Source organism: Emydura macquarii, unplaced genomic scaffold (assembly GCF_026122565.2).
Source record: "Emydura macquarii macquarii isolate MOO-44397 ecotype Brisbane River unplaced genomic scaffold, CSIRO-AGI_Emac_v2 contig_3328, whole genome shotgun sequence".
NCBI classification, from domain to species: Eukaryota; Metazoa; Chordata; order Testudines; family Chelidae; genus Emydura; species Emydura macquarii.
In genome coordinates, this window is record NW_027133465.1 from 8,331,322 (window position 1) to 8,355,537 (window position 24,216).

The window sequence follows — 24,216 nt, forward strand, 5'->3', positions numbered from 1 at the left end:
TGCTGAATGTTTAACAGCAGGAGATTAAATACTGCAAAGATTGTAAAGAAAACTTGTATTATAACATAATTTTTGCAGTGTTTGCTTTTTAAATTAAATGTACGTTTTGCCTCGTTGAACTTCTGCAAGTAGGGAGATCTTTATCTGAGCTTTAACAATCCTTTAATAAAAAGAAATGACAGATGGCTTCTGCAAAAACCGAACACTTCCTTTTCTTTTCTTGGCCAGTAACCTTGAGGGGATTATAGCAGACTTGAAGTATTTACCTTGATATTCAGAAATGGGTTTTTGCAGATTATTCTTCTGGATTGATCCTCATAGCTGTTCTCTGTAACGGTGGTTGTCATTCTGTCAGTTACACTTCATATGCCTGCTAGAAAAAAAAGTATTCAACACATTGCTAACTGTGCAAATGGGTAAATTTTGCACAACACAGCAAAATCCAGTAGAGCTTTGTAAATAATGACACAACTGGTACATGGCCATAGTAAATCAACATTACTTATTATTAACAATATTTATTAACTACAAAGCATGATATAAAACAGTAAGAAACTAATCAACAGGTTGAGGGAGAGATTAAGAATTATTATGCCCATTTTAGAGTTGGGGAAACCGAAACACAAAGAGATCAAGTAACTTGTTCCAGGCCACACACTGACTCAGTGACAGAGCTAGAATCAGAACTCTGGAGTTCCCAGCTCCCAACTATACTGATAATGTAATAGTTTCATAACTCTGCCCTCATTTCTTTCTACAAACTCTATTGCTCTCACAGGTTTACCCAAGTTTCATTCCTGATTGCTCCCTTTTTTCAACTACTCAGGGTTTTCTGCCTTCTTCAATACACTACCACTCACTTCCCTGGAACAGCTTCCCAGTATAGGCCAAACACTGCCCAAAACCTCACCCATTGCACAAAGTATTCCAGCTACAAGGATCATTCTGTGCTTTTTTATGATACCTGGGGAAAACTGACTCAGTAGATATCTGCTGCTAAGTTTTTTTGGAAGGTACTAGTCTATTTCAGTTTCTCATCAGAGAAGATGGAATCCAAAAATCTGAGCTAAGACAAGCCAGAAATAAGTGTACACGGAAAATGTGCTCCCATCGGGCAGGTAGTGGAGTCATGTACATGTACCCTTCCCAAGGATTAAGTATTTCCCATAAGCACATTGTGGTGGATGCTTGTGAATGAACGGCCATTGGATTCCTTCCCCTGACCAGGCTGAGGTGCAGGCAGAGACTTCTCCCCCTAAACTAACTGGGGATGGTTACAGAGATATTTTCCTTTGAGCTGATAGGCTGGATGTGGAGAAGGAGATGGCTCGCCTTTAGCCACGGAGGCGGCTGCAGATGGAAAGGAGATGATGCCTTGTCCTGTATTAACTGAGATGTGAATGGAAGCAAGCTCTTCTCCTTCTCTTCACACATTCTTATCATTTCTGGTGAAAGAGCCTCGTCCTCTACCTCTTCACCTCATTTTCCTTTGTAGTATTTTCAAATCTCACCTGAAAATATCTTTCCATACTTCACTTCTGTCTCGCTCTGCTTTTGTTTTTTATTTTAACTGTGAAACTGCATTCCAATCTGTAAAGTTCTGTGTGGACAGAGAGATGCTGTGCAAAATGAAGTTGTATACTAATGTAAACAATTTGTCTGAAGTGAATCCTTGGAGGGTCTCCCATTATACCACAGCCTTCCTTCTCTGATGAGCTATGTTCCATATTTTCCTTCTGGTTAAATCTGTAAATTGCATGATGTGCAGAAAGACTGATTTCTTTGTTCTGCTTTCAGTATCCAGACTTCCTGTTTGGAAAGTTGTATTGTTCAGAGGCATATTAACCTCTTGTATCACAGAATCATAGAAGATTAGGGTTGGAAGGGACCTCAGGAGGTCATCTAGTTCAACCCCCTGCTCAAAGAGGAACAACCCCAACTAATCATCCCAGCCAGAGCTTTGTCATGCTGGGCCTTAAAAACCTCTAAGGACGGAGATTCCGCCACCTCCCCAAGTAACCCATTCCAGTGCTTCACTGCCCTCATAGTGAAAAAGTTTTTCCTACTATTCAACCTAGACCTCCCCCACTGCAACTTGAGACCATTTCTCTTAGTTCTGTCATTTGCCACCACTGAGAACAGCCTAGCTCCATCCTCCTTGGAATCTCCTTCAGGTAGTTAAAGGCTGTTATCAAATCCCCCCTCATTATGTCAATCTATGGGGTCCTGCAGGGATCAGTTCTTGGCCCTACACTATTGAACATCTTTATCAAGACATGGAAGAAGACAAAATCATCACTGACAAAATTTGCAGATGACACAAAGATTGGGAGAGTGGTAAATAATGAAGAGGACTGGTCATTGATTTAGAGCAATCTAGATTGCTTTGTACATTTGGTGCAAGCAAACAATATGTGTTTTAATGCAACTAAATGTAAACGTATACATTCAGGAACAAAGACTGTCAGCCATACTTACAGGATGGGGGACTCTAGCCTGGGAAGCGGTGACTCTGAAAAAGATTTGGGGGCCGTGGTGTATAACTAGCTGAGCATGAGCTCCCCATGTAACAATGTGGCCAAAAGAGCTAATGCGATTCTGGGATGCATAAAAAGGGAAATCTTGAATAGGAGTTTACCTCTGTATTTGGTACAAGTGTGACGACTGCTGGAATGCTGTGTCTAGTTCTGGTGCTCACAATTCAAGAAGGATGTTGATAAATTGGAGGGGTTCAGAGAAGAGGCACAAGAATGATTACAGGATGAGAAAACAAAGAGAAGATGACTTAGTTAGAGTCTATAAGTACCTATGTGGGGAACAAATATTTAATAATGGCCTCTACAATCTAGCAGAGAAAGGTATAACACAATCCAGTGGCTGGAAGTTGAAGCTAGATAAATACAGACTGGAAATAATATATATTTTAATGGTGAGAGTAATTAAGCATTGGAACAATTTACCAAGCGGCATTGTGGATTCTCCATCACTGACAATTTTTAAACCAAGATTGGATGTTTTTCCAAAAGATCTGCTCTAGGAATTATTCTGTGGAAGTTCTATAACCTATGCTATTCAGGAGGTCATACCAGAGGATCACAATGGTCCCTTCTGGCCTTAAAATCTATGAATCTATACATTTCTTCTATCAATTTCCTCTAATAAACCATTCCTTTTTACTCATAATACCTGGACATCATTTAATATTTCTGAGGACTAGCTGCCATACACTCCTGGGTAAATGGGGAGCGGGATGCTTTAAATTGTTTCATTTGTGTATAATTCTATTTTGCCATGAGGATAGAAAATCGAACAGCTAATGCAATCTGGATCAAAGGAACAATTTTACTGTTTACGGTAAAACTTGACAATCTCAAGTGAACTCAAAGATTGGTTTAACTGATGTTTATACAGCTCTTAAAGGTATTTCACAGCTGCCATAAATATAAGAACATGAACTGCATAACATCTATCTACACGTTCAATACTGGCCTTGGTTGCGGCTCTGAGTCCTGTTCCAAGGGAACAGGTTGTGCCGCACCAAAACATAGTATGGGATTAAAAAGTAACCACGGTAATAAATTAAAACATCCAAGAAGAGCTTCTTTGGACCTCTGGAGGGTTAAATGATATAGTGGTATAAACACTTGATCTTATCTGCACTACAGCATCCAATGTTACTAGCCTTGGGAAGATGAAATAGTGATGAATTACAACTACATAATTTGTTAGTGTGATGGTCCCTTAGCTCAGGGGCAGGATGGATGTCAAAATGTATGGGTGTAATGTGGGGACTAATAAGGGTCCAGCACAAATATTTTTATGGTACAATATGCAGGGCTATGCATGCTTCTTGGTGAACTGATTGTTAAGCACTTTAGGCTCTCAATGTAGTGATTCTCCCTAGTCTTCTGTATTAGAATTTAGAAGAACTAGTCTTTAGCATTTTCAGTAGCTCTCAGCACTGTAGCGTGTAAGTGCTGTACTGCTAAATTAAGCCTGTATAGCAATTTCTATAAAAGACTTTGCAGAGTATACTGCTTCTCATCATCTACATATTACAAGGAGCTCTTCCTTATGAATTATTTCTTCTTGGTCCTCTAGTATGTTCTGTGAAAGCAGTCAGACTCTGTGTTAGTCTAACCTCTTTTTTTTTTTTTTTGGAAAGATTTCATAAAACTAATCACTACTAGACATACGTTCATTACAGTATGAAAAACAGGTATATAATGTTGTGAGAAATCCATGGGAGCCTTGGACGCCATGGTTGTCCTTTTGTTATACACTATAGCCTTGCTGAACTTCATAGCCTCACCATAAGTAGAGCTCAGATCCTCCTCCTCCAGCAAAGTCCATTACCACTTGAGTTAAAGGAGTATATACATTAGCTGTTAGCAGTATAAGGCCTATGACACACAATTGAGCAATTCTGATTCAATCCAGTCAAGGGCTCTGGTTCATGTACACACTGGTGTGTTCATTACAATAGTCTTGTATTGTGTTTTAATTTGGATTTTAAATTTCCTTGCAGTGCTAGCAAATCAACATTGAATCAGTGAGCCAGTGCATGGCAATCAAAATGTCAAATTAACCAAATAATGTAAATAGTGAAACATAAATTAGATTTTCAGAATTCTGTTAGTTTAAATAATCTAAGACACAATTAATAAAAAAAAAAGAAGTTAGTGGGTGGATTTTAATATTATTTTTAACCAAGGTGTCCCTTTAAGAATGAAGAGAATACCCACTGAAACTGAATCGGAAAAAAATATTTTTATAAACCAGGCAAAACAAATAACCAACTTAAAGAATTAATTAGATAGTTGAGCTTAGATAGATAGACATACACATTTAAAAGGGGGGGAAAAGTTGCAATCAGGCAATGAAAACATCAGACACAGTCTCATTAGTTCACTTCTTCAAAAATCAAGCCAGGCTACCAGTTATCTGCACCAGAGATATTTTTATAAGCCTCAGTTCTCCCCCAATTTATCACAGCCCCTCCCCTGGGCTGGGCTTGCTGTACAAAAGCACTGTCCTCCGTTTTGAACCCTTTCTCCTTACAAATAGATCCTGATGTACAAAAGCATCAATTTAAATTAATGCATTTTCCAGGTCAGGATTCTTCAGTGAATCTGCACATCTAAGGAATGAGAGGAAGAGAGAATTTATTCCTTCCTGAAAGAGAGGCTGATTTAGAGTTTGCAGTTCATGTTGGTAGGTGAAAAGGAACAAAGAAGAGATGGAGGGAAAAAAGAGATGGTAAATGTGGTAACAGTTTGTCCGGCCAGTCCTCTCCCAAATTGGAATAATGGAGAAGAGAGGAGGAAAAGAGGAGGGGGGAAAAAATCCTTTTCTCCAGCTTTTGCTGGGACTACACGCCTGCTTAGCTGGGTCAGGGCTGGAGTGCTCAGCAAACTGCAGGCCCCACTCTCCCAGCAGAGGCCTGCATTCCCAAAAGGGTGTACCTGACCCCCCTGCAGCCCAGCAATGTGTCCTCCTCCCCCTCTCCCCTCAAGGCTGTATTGTGACTCATTCATGCATCTAGCTGCCACTAAGGGAAGAGATGTAAAATAATAAATCAGTAAATACTGGAGTGGTTTCCTTTAATTTAACTTTGAAAGTCAACAGAAGTTAGGCCATATTCATTTCCACTGTGGCCCAGAGGATACAGCACCACTCTAGAAGTTAGGAGTTCTAGGCTCTCTTCCTGGTTCTGCCACTGGCCTGCTGGGTGATCGTGGGCAAGTCATGTCACTGCTCTGCCTCAGTTTCCCCTCTGTAAAGTGAAGGTAATGATACTAAAGTTCTTTGAGATCTACAGATTTAAAAGCTTTATATAAGAGGTTTGTGTTATTGCACAGGGTTGGATTGTGCCCATTGCGTCCTGTTCCATATTCTTGCATTGTAAGAAACACCAGCACCTTTAAACACAGGGAGTTGTTTATTGTTCTACTGAATGCCTGCATTCTAGAGTCAGCTCTGGACTATAGAGTCACTTTGTCATAAGCAAAAATACAGAGCTGCTACAATATACAGCCTGACCTTTCTAATCTTCTCTCTGGTAACATTATGACTGAATGCTCACAGTTTGCCAAGCAGGCATCCATGTAAATCAGTTTGCCTCTACTGTAAAATTGCATTTGAAAGAGCAGAGCCATGAATTCTGCTTCGTATATTGGCCCAGGATCTGTTGTAGACAAGGACAGTTCTAACCAGGGCAGGGGAGCTGGAAGCTATGATGTGCCATCTCCAGGAAAGGTTTAAATAGAGAGAGAGAGTTATATGAGCTGCAGTATATTCCCACTACAATGTAATTTTGCAAGGTCTTTTCTGGGGCAATACTACTGTATTTACAGGATCCATTAGCTCCTTGAAAATAGCCCTGTCTGTGTAAGAAGAGGTTTTTACACACACTGTGTAAATACAATTCAGATTTAAGAGAGATGTCAAAGTTCACATTCCAACTAATAATGCTTTGCAATTACCATGGTATACAGCTGCCTTTCCGTGAGCATCTCAATTGATTTACAAACAATCAGTAACCCCTGCAAGGAATTGTCTACCTATTTTAATTAGTTTAAAGGGAGTAATTGGGTAATGTTTGTACAACTGTACAATGTTTGTGCACTCTGTTTAATTAGATTAACTAGGTCATGTTTGTTGATGTAGGAGACAGCTGGGGGAATCCTCCCTAGGCAGAATGTATTGAACATACCTGACACCTGGCACATTACAAAGGCAAATCCTTTATAGTCTCTGGGATGCTCCAGCAATATTTTCCAGATTGGGAGAGGTGAGCTCTGTTAGAGACAGGGAAACCTCTCCATCCCTCCCATGAGTTTGATGGTTGACTTTTGACAATAGGCTTACAAGAGCCCCCCTAATAATTCCCCTCCAAACAACCTCGGATAAAATGTTTTCCTCCCTTTTCATGCTCTTCAGTCTATATCCGAGGTTCTCCACAGTGCAGAGGGTTTGTTTCTATGCAGCATATTCCCTTGTGCTATTTTTCAGCTTCCCATTAGTCCTGCAATAGATGGGGAGGACAGGAAAAAGTTCAGAGTCTGACTGAATGTTGTCCTTTGCTCCTTCTGAGATGCTGAATATAGTAGTGCAGAAGTTTTCAAGCCCTTATTTTATGAACTGGATTGTCTGTAGCCATCCATCCCACTTGGACAAGGTCCATCCCACAGACAAGGTCAGCTCCCAGACTACTGCACTGGGTGGCACAGAATGGGAAGGAGGCGAACGTCCCACAGTGCTGAAGGAACAGGTCCAAGACTATTTAGAAGGATTGGACATACACAAGTCCATGGGGCCGGATGCAATGCACCCGAGGGTGCTGAGGGAATTGGCTGAGGTGATTTCAGAGCCATTGGCTATTATCTTTGAAAGCTCGTGGCAACAGGGGAGGTCCCTGAGGACTGGAAAAAAGCAAATATAGTGCCCATCTTCAAAAAAGGGAGGAAAGAGGATCCAGGGAACTACAGACCGGTCAGCCTCACTTCAATCCCTGGAAAAATCATGGAGCAGGTCCTTAAGGAATCCATTTTAAGGCACTTGGAAGAGAGGAAGGTGATCAGGAACAGTCAACAAGGATTCACCAAGGGAAAGTCATGCCTGACCAACCTGATTGCTTTCTATGAAGAGGTGACTGGCTCTGTGGATGTAGGGAAGGCGGTGGATGTGATATACCTTGACTTTAGCAAAGCTTTTGATACTGTCTCTCACAGTATTCTTATCAGCAAGTTAAAGAAGTATGGGTTGGATGAATGGACTATAAAATGGATAGGGAACTGGCTAGAGCAGCGGTTCTCAACCTTTTTTTCCCGAGTACCACTCGGGCCAGGTACAGTCAGGTCAAGTACCACTTGACCCGACTGTACCCGACCCGAGTACCACTCAGAAAAAAAAGGGAGGGGACTTGCGGCGGGGTTGCGCGGCGGTGGCGGGAGGGATTTGCGGCGGGGTTTCGCGGCGGCGGGGAGAGATGGGCAGCGGGGTTTCGCGGCAGAAACAATGCCCGCCGCCGAAACCCTTCCGCCGTTTCCCCATTTTCGGCGGCACGGTTTCGCACGGGCGGGTGGGAGGGCCCTTCCAGCGGCAGCGGATTCAGCGGCGCGCGTACCACCCAGCCGTCCGGTAAGTACCACCGGTGGTACGCGTACCACCGGTTGAGAACCGCTGGGCTAGAGGATAGGGCTCAATGAGTAGTGATCAATGGCTCCATGTCTAGCTGGTAACCGGTCACAAGCGGAGTGCCCGGGGGTCGGTCCTGGGGCCAGTTTTGTTCAACATCTTCATTAATGATCTGGAAGATGGGGTAGATTGCACCCTCAGCAAGTTTGCGGATGACACTAAGCTGGAGGGAGTGGTAGATACCCTGAAAGGTAGGGATAGGATACAGAAGGACCTAAACAAACTGGAGGATTGGGCCAAAAGAAATCTAATGAGGTTCAACAAAGAAAAATGCAGAGTCCTGCACTTAGGAAGGAAGAATCCCATGCACAGCTACAGACTGGGGACCAACGAGCTAGGCAGCAGTTCTGCAGAAAAGGAGCTGGGGGTAACAGTGGATAAGAAGCTGGATATGAGTCAGCAGTGTGCCCTGGTTGCCAAGAAGGCTAATAGCATATTGGGCTGCATTAGGAGGAGCATTGCCAGCAGGTCACGGGAAGTGATTATTCCCCTCTATTCAGCATTGGTAAGGCCGCATTTAGAGTATTGTGTCCAGTTTTGGGCCCCCCACTACAAAAAGGATGTAGACAAGTTGGAGAGAGTACAGTGGAGGGCAACAAAAATGATTAGGGGGCTGGAGCACAGGACTTATGAGGAGAGGCTGAGGAAACTGGGCTTGTTTAGTCTGCAAAAGAGAAGAATGAGTGGGGATTTGATAGCAGCCTTTAACTACCTGAAAGGGGGTTCCAGGGAGGATGGGGCTAGGCTGTTCTCGGTGGTGGCAGATGACAGAACAAGGAGCAATGGTCTCAAGTTGCAGTTGGGGAGGTCTAGGTTGGACATTAGGAAAAAGTTTTTCACTAGGAGGGTGGTGAAGCACTGGAATGGGTTACCTAGGGAGGTGGTGGAATCTCCATCTTTAGAGGTTTTTAAGCTGAGGCTTGACAAAGCCCTGGCTGGGATGATATAGCTGAGGTTAGTCCTGCTTTGAGCAGGGGGTTGGACTAGATGACCTCCTGAGGTCCCTTCCAACTCTAATATTCTATGATTCTATGATTCTATATTGGGCTGCATTAGTAGGAGCATTTCTAGAAGATCAAGGGAAGTGATTATTCTCCTCTATTTGCCACTGGTGAGGCCACATTTGGAGATCTGTGTCCAGTTTTGTGCCCCCTACAATAGAAAGGATATGGACAAATTGGAGGGAGTCCGACAGAGGGCTACAAAAATGATGTGGGGGCTGGAGCACATGACTTATGAGGAGAGGCTGACGAAATTAGGCTTGTTTACTCTGCAGAAGAGAAGAATGAGGGGGGATTTGATAGCAGCCTTCAACTACCTGAAGGTGGGGTTCCAGGGAGGATGGAGCTAGGTTGTTCTCAGTGGTGGCAGATGACAGAACTAAGAGCAGTGGTCTCAAATTGCAGTGAGGCAGGTCTAGGTTGGATATTAGGAAAAAACATTTTCCCTAGGAGGGTGGTGAAGCACTGGAATGGGTTACCTAGGGAGGTGGTGGAATCTCCATCCTTAGAGGTTTTTAAGGCCTGGCTTGACAAGGCCCTGGCTGGGATGATTAATTGGGGTTGGTCCTGCTTTGAGCAAGGGGTTGGACTAGGGGACTTCCTGAGGTTCATTCAAACCCCAATCTTCTATGAATCTATGATTCTATTTCAGCTGTAATCTTTATACACATCACTCGTTCAGAGAGCTGGTATCTTATTCCAGCAGATATTTCCATCATTGTGTTTATTACCCCGAACTGTAATCTGGTAGCTTTCAAACATACATTCTCCTCCTCCTTTTCTCTGCCCTCCTCCCCAAATAAGAACAACTACTTACTCATTTCCCTACTCATTTGCTACAGAGAGAAAATCAGTGAAAAACTGCAGCACTGAGCAGTAATCCAAGGGCAGCAGACAAAGGTGGCAGATCAATAATTTTAAATAGTGTCATTGACCTTAGTACAAAGCTCTTTAAAAAGCAGTATTGCATCCTAGGGAATTAGAAAGCTGTTTACTTATTATATGCTTGAAAATAAATTCTTCAGCTCTCAAAGTACAAGTGCTGCTCCCATAAAACTTGCAGGGACTTTCCACATTTCTGACAGGGGTTAAAAGAGTACAAGTAGATGCAAGATGCAACCGGATTTCACTGCATGCAATCTCAGTCATAACGTCATGAAACAATATTTACACTGCAGGGGGCTCAGGAAAAGGTCTCAATTGTTTGGCATCTAAGACTAGTTTATATAAAGCACTGATAGACACATCTATTTTGTACGCTTCATGGGAGATGCAAGAATTAACATCAAGCCATGGGGAGCTGTGGCAATGGTCCAACTACTAGTCAAGGTGCTGAAGGTTGTCTCACACCCTCCTGTACCAACAACAGTGAGTGGGATTCCCGTCAGCATGTCCTGCACATGGGCATCTGTTAGCCATTTTAGGGTTCTAGAGGTACTGGGGCAGTTCTTCAGCTGCTGTAAATTGTAATCACGCCAATGGACACCAGGTGAGAATCTGCCCCATTAACTTCGGGGACGAGGACTTTTCCCAGATGGCGTTTTCTCCTTTTTATCTCTGTCTCCTCACAGGCACTGAGCCTCAGTATCTTCTCCTCTGACCTGGGAGAGCTGGATGTGGTTCCCTTCCAAGTCCATCACTACAGCTCCTTGAATCTACCATGCATGTGTTGCTTAGGAGCAGTACTCCAACCCCTTTTTTGGGGGGAGGGGTGGCGGGGGGCGGGGCAAGGTACTGAGCCTAGAATTTGAACTAAGATCTTGAACAAGCCTGCTATGTTATAAAACCTTGCTAATGTAAGTATGACCACCAGTGATTCTGATGTTTGCTTTGTCTAAAGCTCTCATCATTGTACTCTGGAGTGCTGCACTTGCAGGGAATGGGTGCAGCAAACCCCAAAGAAACACCCAGCAAAGGTACAGTCGGGAACAATTCTCCAGTGGTAGTGAGATAGATTATCTAGTCTAATATGTCTTTTCCATCTCTAACTTCTAATATATTATTCTTGATCCAAATGCGCCATTCTCACTGATATCAACAATACAATAATAGTTAAGGACCAATTAGCGATAGGTGGAGTTTGAGTAAATGGAGAAATGAAAGCAGCAAATGAAAACCCAGCCAGGGACACACACAGCTTACAAATATCTAGTTAACTGGGTTCCTTTTACTAGCTGTAAAACTGAAATGTGTGTGTGTGTGTGTGTATTAAAGTGAATGTTGATAATGAAAATTTACAGTGAAAAGGACAAGGTTACCCTATCAATAAATATAGAAGGCATCCTCTCCTTAGAATAAGAAATAAAATGGTTTTAAACATGTATCCAAAGACTAGTACCTAAACAGTACCCAACAGACATCAAGAGAGTGAAAATTAGCTAAGAATAACTTTACAACTCTTTATAATGGAAAGTATTACCAGGACATTGGAGAAACCCCATAAAAATGAAATAAACATTTGTTGGATTTTTTTAAGCCATTGTGAGAAAAAAGGTTATTTAAAAGAAAAAGGAAAGTGTTCACTGCTGTAGCCTTGTGTTGTTAATAAAGACGGACAAAAAATAATACTCTAGGTTCAGGAGATTTAGAACCCAAATCCATATTTCTCAATTGACTTCTATTTCTATAATGAGCCACCATATACCTGCAGCACTTTTGGTTTTTTGGTCTCCCATCCAAAAACTACTGGATCTGTACTAGTTTAACTAGTGAGATTTAACTAGTTCACAACCTGAAGTGATATGAATGCACCAATAACACCAACTTAAAATGATCTGGTTGCAGTTAAGACGATTATATATTGAAGAATAAACCCTCTTACCTGCTGCCCATCCTGCCTGTCAGTTCTGCCTGCTCTGCCAATCTTTTCCTTACATCTAATCCTAGCAGAAGATTATCTGTGCAATTATTCCTCTGCGCTGAGTTTATGTAGGTGCGCGGGTTAAGGCACCACACGATGTGGTTCTTAACCCCAGAAGAGAAAGCTATGTAGGAAGAGTCATATGTGGCAAAAGCCATTGGCTGAGTACCATTGTATTAGATACTTACATAAATCAATGTAAATCACTGGTTTACAGATACAGTATTAACTTAGGGCAAGTCTACACTATAAAATTAAGTCAATCTAACTTACGCTGGCATGCAGCCACCACATTAATTACGTTGCTCGTGTGCATCTACACTTTGCTTTTCCTGTCGGCGGTGCGTGTCGTCACCAGGAGTGCTTGCATCAATTGAACTGTCAGTGTGGGGCATTGTCAAATGGCTTCTGAAAGCCAACAACAGTCAATGTAAGCAACAACGTCTACATTGACACTGAGCTGACCTAACTCAGTGGTTCCCAACCTGTGGCCCGGGGACCAAAAGTGGCCCACGGCTCCCCTCCTGCTGGCCACAGAAGGGAGCTGCTGCCTAAGGACCTAGGCAGAGTGTGTTGCCATGTGGCTAAAGGACCGGTGCAGGATCCTTGCTGCAGCCCAGGGGACAGGAGATCAATGCTGCCCTTCCCCTGGTTGTAGCAGGAAGCATGGCAAAGCGCTCTGCCTGGGTCCATAGACGCTGGGGTCCCTGCTGGAACCAGAGGGAGGGGAGTGCTGACTTCCTGTCCGCCTGGCTGCAGAAGGGAGGCACTGCCTAGGGACCCAGTGGTGCGCACAGGGCTACAGGACGCATGCGGTTTCCCTGCTGCAGCCAAGGAGACAGGAGACCAGCGAGGAGGCAGCCTACTCACTGAACTCCTTCTGTTTGGCTGCAGTGGGGAGGGCCTGCTGGCGGAGACTGGTGACCCTTCAGGGTTGTAAAAATGATATCTGTGGCCCTCGAGCCAAAAAGGTTGGGAACCACTGACCTAAGTACATCATCTTTGACTCTACACCTCTCGTGAAGGTGGAGTTATTAAGGCAGGGTAGTGGGCGAGTTGTGTCGGCAGGAGCGAAATTTTAGGGCAAACACTTCCATAGTTAGGTCAACTTAAGCTGCCTGGCATCAACCTGACTCTGTAGTGTAGACTAGGGCTTAACTCTGTAGTGTAGACCAGAGCTTAATGAGCCACATTTCAGATAGAGAAGTCTGAGCCAGGTGAGTACTGGGAATGAGAATTGGACGGGGGGAGAGTGGACTGTATACTAGACAGGGGAAAACTGAGGAAATTAGGACCAGATCTCGGTTTATTGGTGCTCTAGGTAACACTGGGAGGCTGATTGTCCGGAGGAGTGTGGCATGTTTACAGGCCTGAGTGTCCAGCTTGTTCCTGAGGGAATGTAGTGGCTGGTGTGGGGGGGCTGGGTAGTGAGGGACTTTTGTATGTCACCTGGAATGTATTTGGAAAAGCCGTGTGCATCGAACGAAAGTAGCTGAAGTGACTTTATGTTCGTAGTCCCTCATCTGCCCACCTTCCTGATTGCCCACCTGTTGGTCTATAGCTGTCACCTATGGTGCCAGGCATGGGCATAGTTTGGGAGGTGCAGGGGGTGGACATTGCCCCCCCCAAACAGAGGTGAGGCATAGGGGGTGTCAGCAGGGTCACATGCCACTCCCCCCCCCCCCATTTCTGCGAGCACCGAGCTACCCCGTAGGGCTTGCTCTGCTTGCCTGCCGGGAAGGGGGGCTCTGTTCTTCCCATGGTGTGCCCCCCCCCCACACGTTTCAGCTCACGGGGAGCAGGACAGAGCAGCTTTTCCACTGCACCTCACTGCCTCAGCAGTTGGATGCTGCCTCCTGGGTCCTAGTGCCAACTCTTTTCCTGCACAAGGGTGATTGCCCATGGAGGGGCAGGGCTAGGGGAGGGAGGGTGGGGGGAAGAGACAGTGGAATGGGGCAGGGAGACAAGAAGGGGATGGGGGATGGGATGGAGAAGGGGACAGTGGGGAGAGAACTTCAGAGGGGACGGGGAAGAGAAGAGGATATGGGAGTGGGTGGGGGGAAGCAGGAGCCTGGCATGTGCCGTCCCCTGGGAAGCAGCAACATCCCCAATAGGGAGGTAGCCACAGCAGCACCAGAGCAGCAACATTGCTGCAGCAACAGGCGCCGGAGTGGCTACCAGCAGCAGGTGGGGCTCCCCTGTGTAGCCCCATGTTCAGCACTGTAGTATCTGAGCGCATCCAGTAGTGCGTTCAGTGAGTGACTAACATCTGTCACATGTGGATTGCTCTTTTATCCTCTCCCCATGAGAAGAATTGTGTGTGCCAGGGAGTGTTAGTATTATTGGGGTGGTTGTTGTTACATGTTTGTATAAGTCAAAAACTGCCTGGCACTTGAAACAGAAGAGGTGAGGTTTGTGATGGTTCTTAGTAATTGGGGGAGTTTATTCCACAGTCCGGGACAAGCCCTCAAGAAAGCTCTGTCTCCTGCATAGATTATCTTTATGCATATATGTTACAAATTTATAACAAAGGGCTTCTATACGGTGTTGTAATCTGCACTAGAGATGGGATTAGAGAGAAGATCCTCTCCTGGATCAGTAACTGGTTAAAAGATAGGAAACAAAGGGTAGGAATAAACAGTCAGTTTCAGAATGGAGAGAGGTAAATAGTGGTGTCCCCCAGGGATCTGTACTGGGACCAGTACTGTTCAACATATTCATAAATGATCTGAAAAGGGGGTGATCAGTGAGGTGGCGAAATTTGCATGCATATATAATGATGGGATCTAAATTAGCTGTTACCACTCAAGAAAGAGATCTTGGAGTCATTGTGGATAGTTCTCTGAAAACATCCATTCAATGTGCAGCAGCAGTCTAAAAAGCTAACAGACAGTCAGGAATCCTTAGGAAAGGGGTAGATAATAAGATAGAAAATATCATATTGCCTCTTTATAAATTCATAGTACACCTACATCTTGAACACTGTGTGCAGATCTAGTCACCACATCTCAGAAAAGATATTTTGAAATTGGAAAAGGTACAGAAAAGGGCAACAAAAAAGTTTAGGGGGATGGAAAAGCTTCCATATGAGGAGAGATTAATAAGACTTGGACTTTTCGGCTTGGAAAAGAAATGACTAAGAGGGCATATGATAGAGGACAATAAAATCATGACTGGTGTAAAGAAAGTAAATATGGAAGTGTTATTTACTCCTTCTCATAACACAAGAACTAGGGGTCACCAAATGAATTTAATAGGCAGCAGGTTTAAAACAAACAAAAGGAAGTTTTTCGTCACACAGCACACATGTGGAACTCCTTGCCAGAGGATGTTGTGAAGGCCAAGACTGTAATGGGATTAAAAAAGACCTAGATAAATTCATGAAGGATAGGTCCATGAATGGTTATTAGCTAGATGGCTAGGGATTGCTGTTTGCCAGAAGCTGGGAATGGGAGACGGGCTGGATTACTTGATGATTACCTGTTCTGTTCATTCCCTCTGAAGCTCCTGGCATTGGCCACTGTTGGAAGACAGGATACTGGACTAGATGGACCATTGGTCTGACCCATTATGGCTGTTCTCATGTTCTTATGTAAATTCTAATGTGCACTAAGGTGTCACACTCTAATGAGCCCATGTGAATCCTGATGGAGCGCACTAAAAGTTCTCTAGAAGGTATTAATGTAGTACTCTTTCAAACAGTACTACATTAAGTGGCACTAGGGATCTTCTAGTGAGCACCAGTAGGCGCTATCCTGAACAGTTAGAGCACAACATGCTAGTGCAGACAGAAGCACCATGTAGAAAAACTCAGAGAGACAGCCCCTGTCCCAAACAGCATTCTGAAGATAGGCTCCTGGCCCAAGACGTTCTTCTGGCCCATTGCCTGGTTCTACAGTAGAATTCATACAGGAGCCATGGAACTCTCCTTCCAACATGGCATCCTAGGTGGCCACTGAGTTAATGCCTAAAGCTCACCTTGGAGGAAACAGATTAAGGAAAGAAGGAGGGACAGGTTTTGTAACTGATAACTGGTATAGAGAACAGCATTCAGACCTTCCCTTTTTCCTCAGAAAAATGCAGTATACAGTAATGTCCTCAGCACCGGGCACGTCAGCTAATACCGATTAGAACAACAAAGATGCAGCAAATTGCACTGACAGAAGTTCACATTCAAGATAATTTGTGGTTGTCACTATACACCTCAGCCACTCACAACTTTATGGAGACCCTAGGAAAAAAAACTCCTGCTGCAAATGCTCCTGTGATGTAGGCTAAAGGAGAATCACCTGTAATTTGTAGTGGTATATGACCTATGACTCAGAGTTGAGCAGTTCTGATTCCATCTAGCAGAGGGCAGTGATACATGTACATACTTAGGCAGTTCAATACACTCCAGTTTTGTTTTCTGTCTTTCATACAAACTGAATCCCCAAAAGATCATGGAGTTAAATACACCAATCACTTACAAAGATAAACAATCAAAAATAACAGAGAGAAGGAAATTAAGAGGTTACACACGAGGCAGAAGAGAGATCTTTTTTTGCTTACATTTGAAATCACAGAATGTTACATAAATAGAGAGGATGGGGATTGTGCAATAACAACCTGTTTGAGTAATTTCTCAAGAAAACATCCCCCACTGCGTGGATTATTCTGCAGGCGATTTAACACAGCTGTCTTCATGACTGTGTTTAATTTAAAGACCATATTTTCAAAGCGGGTTATCTAAAGGTCGGCTCTAACAGAGAGATATGTAGATTCAGTATTTTGATAAAAATCCAGAAGAAGCACGCCTTGTGCTGACACAGCATTCCCATTGCAAACTCAGGACATCATCAGGACTAGGACTAGCTGAAGTCAACCCCAGACAAACTGCTACTGCTCTATACTCTTGACCTGCAGAAACTCAGTTCCAGCTTCCCTACATACAGCTCTGTCAATGTCTATTTCAGTTCTAGGTTTCTCTCAAGTGTAGTCTTCCATCAAGTCCAAGCATTTGCAGTACTGACAGATGACAGATTGTAGCTAGGGTAAGGCTACTGTCACAGGGTGATTGGCCTCTTTAAGGGGTGACGGGTGCAGCCACACATGTGCCATAATTCATTAGCTGCTTCCCAGCCTCAGAAGGCAGGACTATGGAAGATCACATGGTAGCTTAATGGTCACTTGGGTCTTATGAAAAGGACTGAGAGAGATCAGCCTGTGAGTGGGAGGGCGCTGAGCCAGGGTCTGCAGGAGGCTGGGTACTCCAGGGGAACCAGCCTGGGGAACAAGTTCTCTATACCAGATCAGGGGAAATACTCTCAATGGAGCTAGAAACAGGGCCTGGAAGGCAAGCTGAAGTAACAACTTATTTCAGTAGCATCCTTAACACATCATTTGAACCCAGTCACCAAAATATGAGCAATTAGTGCAGTAACTCTTTGCATCTCTCACTCATGGCTGTATGGTAGGCAATTTTACAGATGCAGGAATCTGAGGAACAGAAAAGCTAAGGCCCAGATTCACAAAGAGATTTGTGCATTGCAATGCTCAGCATCGCAACGTCTAACTTTTAGGTGCCTAGCAAATCACAGGACTAACAACACAAGCCATGGAGTTAGGTGCCTGGGCTTGCTACACAATGGAAGGAGAGAAATAGGTGCCTAACTATACAATCCGCAAACGCCAGCCTGCTAGGCATGCAGCTGCCTAAGCCATTCAATGGGAGGTGTCAAGGAGAGGATCTAAGTCCCACCCCTCTCACAGAGATAGGCGCCTAAATCTGGGCTATAGGAAAGCACCTATCTCTGCTTGCAACGCACAGTGAAGAACCCCTCCACCAAAGTCCCATGGCTTAGAGGCCTAAGTTGTTTCTTGTGAAAAGGAGTGAGGCAGGCACCTAAATCCATGAAAAATGGCCAGAGGAGGAGGTGGTGCCACCACACACTTTATAACTTTTAGTCCAGTGGTTAGAGCGCTCACCTGGGATGGGGAAGGTCAGTTTCAGTTCCCCCCTCTGCCTGAGAAGGAGAAGATTTGAACAAGGGTCTCCCATGCCTCTCAGAGTGCTCTAGCTATGGGATATTCTGATGGGGGTGGTCCCTTAATCTCTTCTGCTGACGCTGTTCCACTGTGGATAAATACTTAGAGTCACTGGCCAGAGAAAGAAAGTAAAATTATCCTGTAGCCTGCAGGTTAGGGCACCTACTCTGCTCCAGTGACTCTTTAATCATTTATACACAGTTGAGGCACCTCCAGGATTAGGTGACATCGAAGAGGCAGTTTTGTGGGTTGCAGTGGTGCCTAAAACTGGACTCATTGTGGATCTGGGTGATTTGTTCTAAATCACACCAGCAGTATGCGGAAGACAGGGGATTGAATCCTCATCTCCCATTCCCAAAATCACGAGGGCCACCGTTACTCTCCCTTAATGATGCTAGGTGGAAACGGAACAATGGCAGCTGTAAAATGGTTTCTGGTAAGGCTGTAGAGCAGAGCCTTTCACCTAAAGCTCAACAGATCAAGTGCATCCTAAGTCAGCAGACTGAAAGGCATTACCAACCGATGGCTGTTCAGCGGCCTTTCTAAAAAGAGTCTGATGACTCTGAGTCCAGTCCCTAGGGGACAGACACCTCCTCATAAATAAAACCCATCACAACTGGCATCAGCTGTGTGAAGAAATACTTCCTTTTGTTCGTTTTAAACCTGCTGCCTATTCATTTCATTTGGTGACCCCTAGTTCTTGTGTTATGAGAAGGAGTAAATAACACTTCTTTATTTACTTTCTCCTCACCAGTCATGATTTTATAGACCTCTCTCATATCCCCCCTTAGTTGTCTCTTTTCCAAGCTGAAAAGTCCTAGTTTTATTAACCTCTCCTCATACGGAAGCTTTTCCATATCCCTAATCATTTTTGTTGCCCTTTTCTGTACCTTTTCTGATTCCAATATATCTTTTTTGAGATGGGGTGACCAGATCTGCATGCATTATTCAAGATGTGGGTGTACCATGGATTTATAAAGCGGCAATACAATATTTTCTGTCTTATTATCTATCTCTTTCCAAATGATTCCCAATATTCTGTTAACTTTTTTTTTTGACTGCTGCTGCACATAGGTTTCTGTTCACCCATCTTAGTATTTAGACTTCTAGCATTTGTATATAAGCACTTAAAAATTGTCAGTTTTTAGCTGTCTGCCATTATGTGATGTAATTGAATGGGACTCTTTTTCATTTAAGTGTTTCTCATCAGATTCCACCCATATTGTATCCACTTCCATCCTCTCCTCCCTACAAGGATATAGAGAATCTCCATTAATAGATCATCCCCTAAGGGATGTCTTTGTCTGAACCACGTGCTCCTCCGCACCTGTAGGCTTATATAGAGAACAAGACTATCCAAAGTTTTAACAGTTAATAGTAACAAAAGAGAATAGAATGGGAGATAAAAATTCATGTTCCTGGGTTTAAACCAATCTCGAATTATTAAGGATTTGGGAGAGACCTTCATGGGGACCAGATTCTCCCACATCTACCTATTGTGGCATTCTGACTTTCCTTTTGAAGCATCAGGTGCCAGCAACTGTCAGATACAGGCTGCTACATTGCGTAGCGGGAGCTCTGGCTTGAACCAGTGTGGCAATTAATATGTTTCTATGACCAAGGACTGGATGAGTTGTGGAGAGTGAAGCATTCTCTCACCCCTACAGTTGATCCAACTAAGTCAAGGCTGAGAAAGGTTAGTGGGACATTGCCAGGGAACCTGCACTGAAACTGCTGCACGGTATTTATTCTGTGAATGGATGACTACTCTCCAGGGCTGATAATTCCACCCCATTCACCAGAAGGCTGTTCATGTAATAAATAAAAATGGTGCAACATAGCATGATGTTCACTATGCACACCTGCAAAGCAGCCGCTGGGACTGCTAGCGATGTTGTCATCATGCAATCTGTGTGATAGAGCTGCAGCACCACTATGTTAATGCTTGATTTTTTCTGTCACTTTAAGACCTACCACCTCCTTGTCATAGTCATTCTCCATCTGGCCAAGGAGATCAAGTGGCAACATGCTCCCTAATTGACCAGATAAGTCTCTGGTCAGGACTCTCATCAGAGTGCCTCTTATTTGCAATTCAGAACACTATCTTCATGTCACCAACTTCAACCTAAGGGGTTAAATGTACTCAGACAGAGGAAATGGTTTATGTCTCCCTAGAAATCCTTCCTGCCCTAAAATAAATGCAAGACTTCAGAAAAGTGAGTCTGGTTAGTGAAATCCCCTACAGTGAAGTGACTTTCTTGCACAAGCCTATGGAACTTTCATTCTATTTCACTGCAGTCATGCAGTTATTATCCATAGGCATAAGCCACCTGGAGTGAAATCATCTAATGAGAAAGTACGGTTGTTTTTTTAGAACAAGAGAATCAAAGAAATAAATAAGAACAGAGAACTCTTCATGGGACAGATAGTACAGAACATTTCTGCTCACTCCCTCTTTTTGAGCTGCTAAGAAATCTAAGCTCTGCACAGCCTAAGAAGTTGTATACAAGTTACCCACTAGGGAAAGCAGCTCAGGCAACTCTGGATTTATAGACACATGAGCTGTGCTGAGGTTTGAATCAGGAGGAATACCCAAAAGAAGTTAAACAACAAGCAGCTCAACAACTTTCTTTCATACAACAATAGCACTTGAGATACTCACAGTTTCTAGACACCCTCTTTCACAGTCTTAGTGCTGTTGTAGCAAACATATTCCTCAGCCAATGTGTTCCCTAGTCATAGAATACTTTACTTTTCAGCTTGGGGTGTGGTGTCTGTGTGTGGAGGGAGGGACTTAGCTATGATTCTGATCTGAAATTACCAAAGGTCTTTTTCTAACCTCCAATTTTGCAATCTGCCTGTCTGCATTCAGATTTTCTGCAACGTTTGTTGGTTTTAAGCCTTTTATTTACACATTTTTGGAGCCAAAAATTACAGAGGTTGTCAGTCGTTTGAATTCTTAGGCAAAAGTTTAACATTTGAATAGCTCTTGATTAAAAAAAAAATATATCCCAACAAAAACAGAGGTCTTTGCTCTTATTCTATCCATATTGAAAAGTTCCCCCTTCTCCTCCGTCCCCACAAGTTCTGCTAAGATCCATGTCATGTGCTTTGTTCATCATGTTTGTCTTATTGCTGCAGTGTTGCTTGTGGCTTTGCGGTTTAGAACATTTCTTTATATAACTAATTGCTATAGCATTTTCAGATAAGAAAAAGAGAAATTAAAGTACAGACAACAGCAGCTAAATCTGTCAAGGGAGAACAGGGATTCTCTCTTCAAGTCTGTCTGTCAGTTTTTTAATTGCTTACAATGTTATTGAGTATACACTGATCTGGAATTAGCAGTCTTCTCACTTTTGTTTGCTTGAATATCAAGGACACTCATATTCCTTGCAGTGCTTTATATTTTTCCATGTAGAGATGGGCCCCTAACCAAGACTCCCAATCTAAACATCCTCTAACTTTACAAGGGGAATGAAGGGGAATCATTTCAAATCTGAATTCAAATTTAGTAGCCTGCATCTATATCTATCATAGGCTGACCCCATATTCTGGATCGAAACATTCCTGGACTTTAGGGAGGTTCAGAAACCTGGGCCTGCATCTGAACTTTGGTGTCAAAGGCTCATCAGTACTCAGATACCAGCACAATAGTTCACTGCAAATACATTAGATAGATTAGATCTCTGGCAGTGGTTGTGCTGACATCTCTACTTCCCAAGCTAATCAGGATTGTTTCCTGTATACCCTGTCCTCCTCTTCTATCTATTTGTTGTATCCATCTACTTTTATTTCATCATGCTTTTTAGATTGGGACAGGATGTGTACATCTCCTAGCACCCTAAGGTCTTGATCCCCAATCAGGCTTTCCAAGTGCTGCTGTACTAGAGATAAGAAATGATATTTGCAAGCTATAAATAAGGGACATTTGGGAAAAATGGGGGGACAGGACACACCTTCCAACTCCACTGAAGCATAATGGCTAGCTGGCCTTTTTTAGAAGGAAAATATGTGCAGAATGGAAACTATTTTTCTAAAAATAAGGACTGTTCCTCTTAAATAGGGACAGTGTACTACTCTCATGCCTTGTTTTACCTTTTAAACAAGGAGAGAACATATTTGAATAGTTAAAACCTAACCTGGGATTCAGGAATTCTCCTTTCTAGTCGCTACTCTGTCACTGACTCATTGCTTGGCCTTGGACAAATCACTTAACCTCATCTGTAAAATGGAGGTAACACTTCCCAGAGTAATGCAACGTTTAACTTCTTAATGACAGAAAAGTGCTTGCAAACATGAGATGGAAAGCACTAGAGAAATGCAGCACACTAATACTTGCCTTCCGTGTCAAATTCAGACATGGTCTGAGTGGGAGCAACCCCAGTGAAATTAGAGGGACAAGTTCACTCAGTGCATCAATATACTTATACTTGATTACACCAGTGGTGAATTTAGCCCCAAGGAGCAGTACCTGCTTACACCAAGTCTGGATATGGCTCTATGTATTTTGGTCCTGAAACATAACTGAGGTGGCCTTTGACAGGTTTGGAGATTTGATTCAGATAAGCACCAAGACATAGGGATGCTTATCCTAGTTCCTTCTGCTAAACTGGGTGCAAATGTCACCAGACAGTGGTGGTCTGTGCAACAGTTGATCCTCCCTCTGATTGGCTATGCACTGCGCTAATTAGGATCCTTGAGAGGTGGAAGATACACACTGCTTTTTCTGCTTAACTTTTCCTGGTGCATACTTTGTATTTCTCTTTGGAACAACTGGGGGCCCAGTTGCTTTCTGGTTTTGAAATGGGTCAAAATCAGAACCTTGTAATCAAATCCCCAGATTTGGTGGGTCAGGTAAAATAAGACCCAGGTCTGAACAACCCCTAGTTTTGGTTTTGCAAAATCCAAACCATCCCTATTTCAAGATTAGTGTATTCAAGACACTTTTATTTGTCTCTGTCTCCCTGCAGCATAAAATAATGCTCTGGGGTGGATGATCTCAGAGACATTTTCTCAATGCAGTTCACTATACACACTGCCTGAATTGCCTGTCTTTCATTCTAGGACATCAAAACCTGTTGGCACATGGCTTCTTCCACTTGTATTCTTAAAGAGTCCACAGGGTGCATGAGTAACTGATTGCCCCATTGCCATTGTTGAACCTGCTCTTGGAATTCTCTTGGCCTCATGAGGAGATTTTTTTGTGCTTTTTGAATTTAGAAATATCTAATCAGGTTAAAAAAAAACCCAAACCTGCACAGAACTGTGAAAGTTGAGTTGCTGGTGAGGTGATGGAGGGGAGTGAGGTCTCCTCTCATATTACGCACATAGATTTTCTGCTGTGGTTAGAGATGGGTCCCACTCAAAGAATTTGGATCTGGATCTGGATTTGGATACAAATGTGAACTGTCCTAAAGCGCAGGACTGTTCGGGTTTGGGATAAGACTCATAGACTTAGTCACAGAAAGCCTATCCAGATCTAGCCCATAGCTAAAGATTACATTGGGGGGAGGAGGGTATGGATCCACTTTTCTTTCTATATGGGCTCTTATCTGGCACCACACCACCTGAGTGCCGGTCCCACTTTCAGCCTATCATTAAGCCCCATACATTCTACTGCTTCAAAGACTCTGGTTTCTAAGTTCTAGAAAAACAAAGACAATGAAACACCAGTCCTTGATTCTTATTAAGGACAAGCAAACTTGTCTCAGAGTGAAGTTTAAGGTATGGATTTTGATCTACAAAGCCCTAGATGGTTTGGGTCCTGGCTATCTGAGAGACATGAAATTAGTAGGCAGCAGGTTTAAACAAACATAAGAAAGTACTTCTTCACACAACGCACAGTCAACCTGTGGAACTCATTGCCAGGGGATGTTGTGAAGGCCAAAAGTATATCTGGGTTCAAAAAATAATTAGATAAGTTCATGGAGGATAGATCCATCAATGGCTATTAGCCAACGTGGTCAGCAATTCAACCCCATGCTCTGGGTTCGCCTAAATCTGGGATTGTCATAAACTGGGACTGGACACCAGGGGATGGATCACTCAATATTTGCCCTATTCTGTTAATTCTCTCTGAAGTATCTGGCCACTGTCAGAAGACAGGATACTGGGGTAGAGGGACCATAG

The 24,216-nt window shown here is 43.4% G+C and overlaps 1 protein-coding gene across 4 annotated transcripts in view; it reads right to left on the reverse strand.

Moving 5' to 3' along the window:
• The window catches only part of SLCO2B1 (solute carrier organic anion transporter family member 2B1), an 86,845-nt gene extending 65,985 nt beyond the window's left edge, over positions 1-20,860 (reverse strand). Inside the window, exons 1-2 of one of the 4 annotated variants that reach the window (XM_067533264.1) lie at positions 20,750-20,860; positions 267-370 (exon numbers count right to left, since the gene is read on the reverse strand). In XM_067533264.1, the coding sequence (XP_067389365.1) occupies positions 267-347 (81 nt within the window). In that variant the 5' untranslated portion in view covers positions 348-370; positions 20,750-20,860. Of the gene's footprint in view, positions 1-266; positions 374-2,638; positions 2,700-20,749 lie in introns of those variants that run through there. The other 3 variants (XM_067533265.1, XM_067533267.1, XM_067533266.1) reach the window with 3 other exon arrangements.
• Between the last annotated feature and the right edge of the window lie 3,356 nt (positions 20,861-24,216).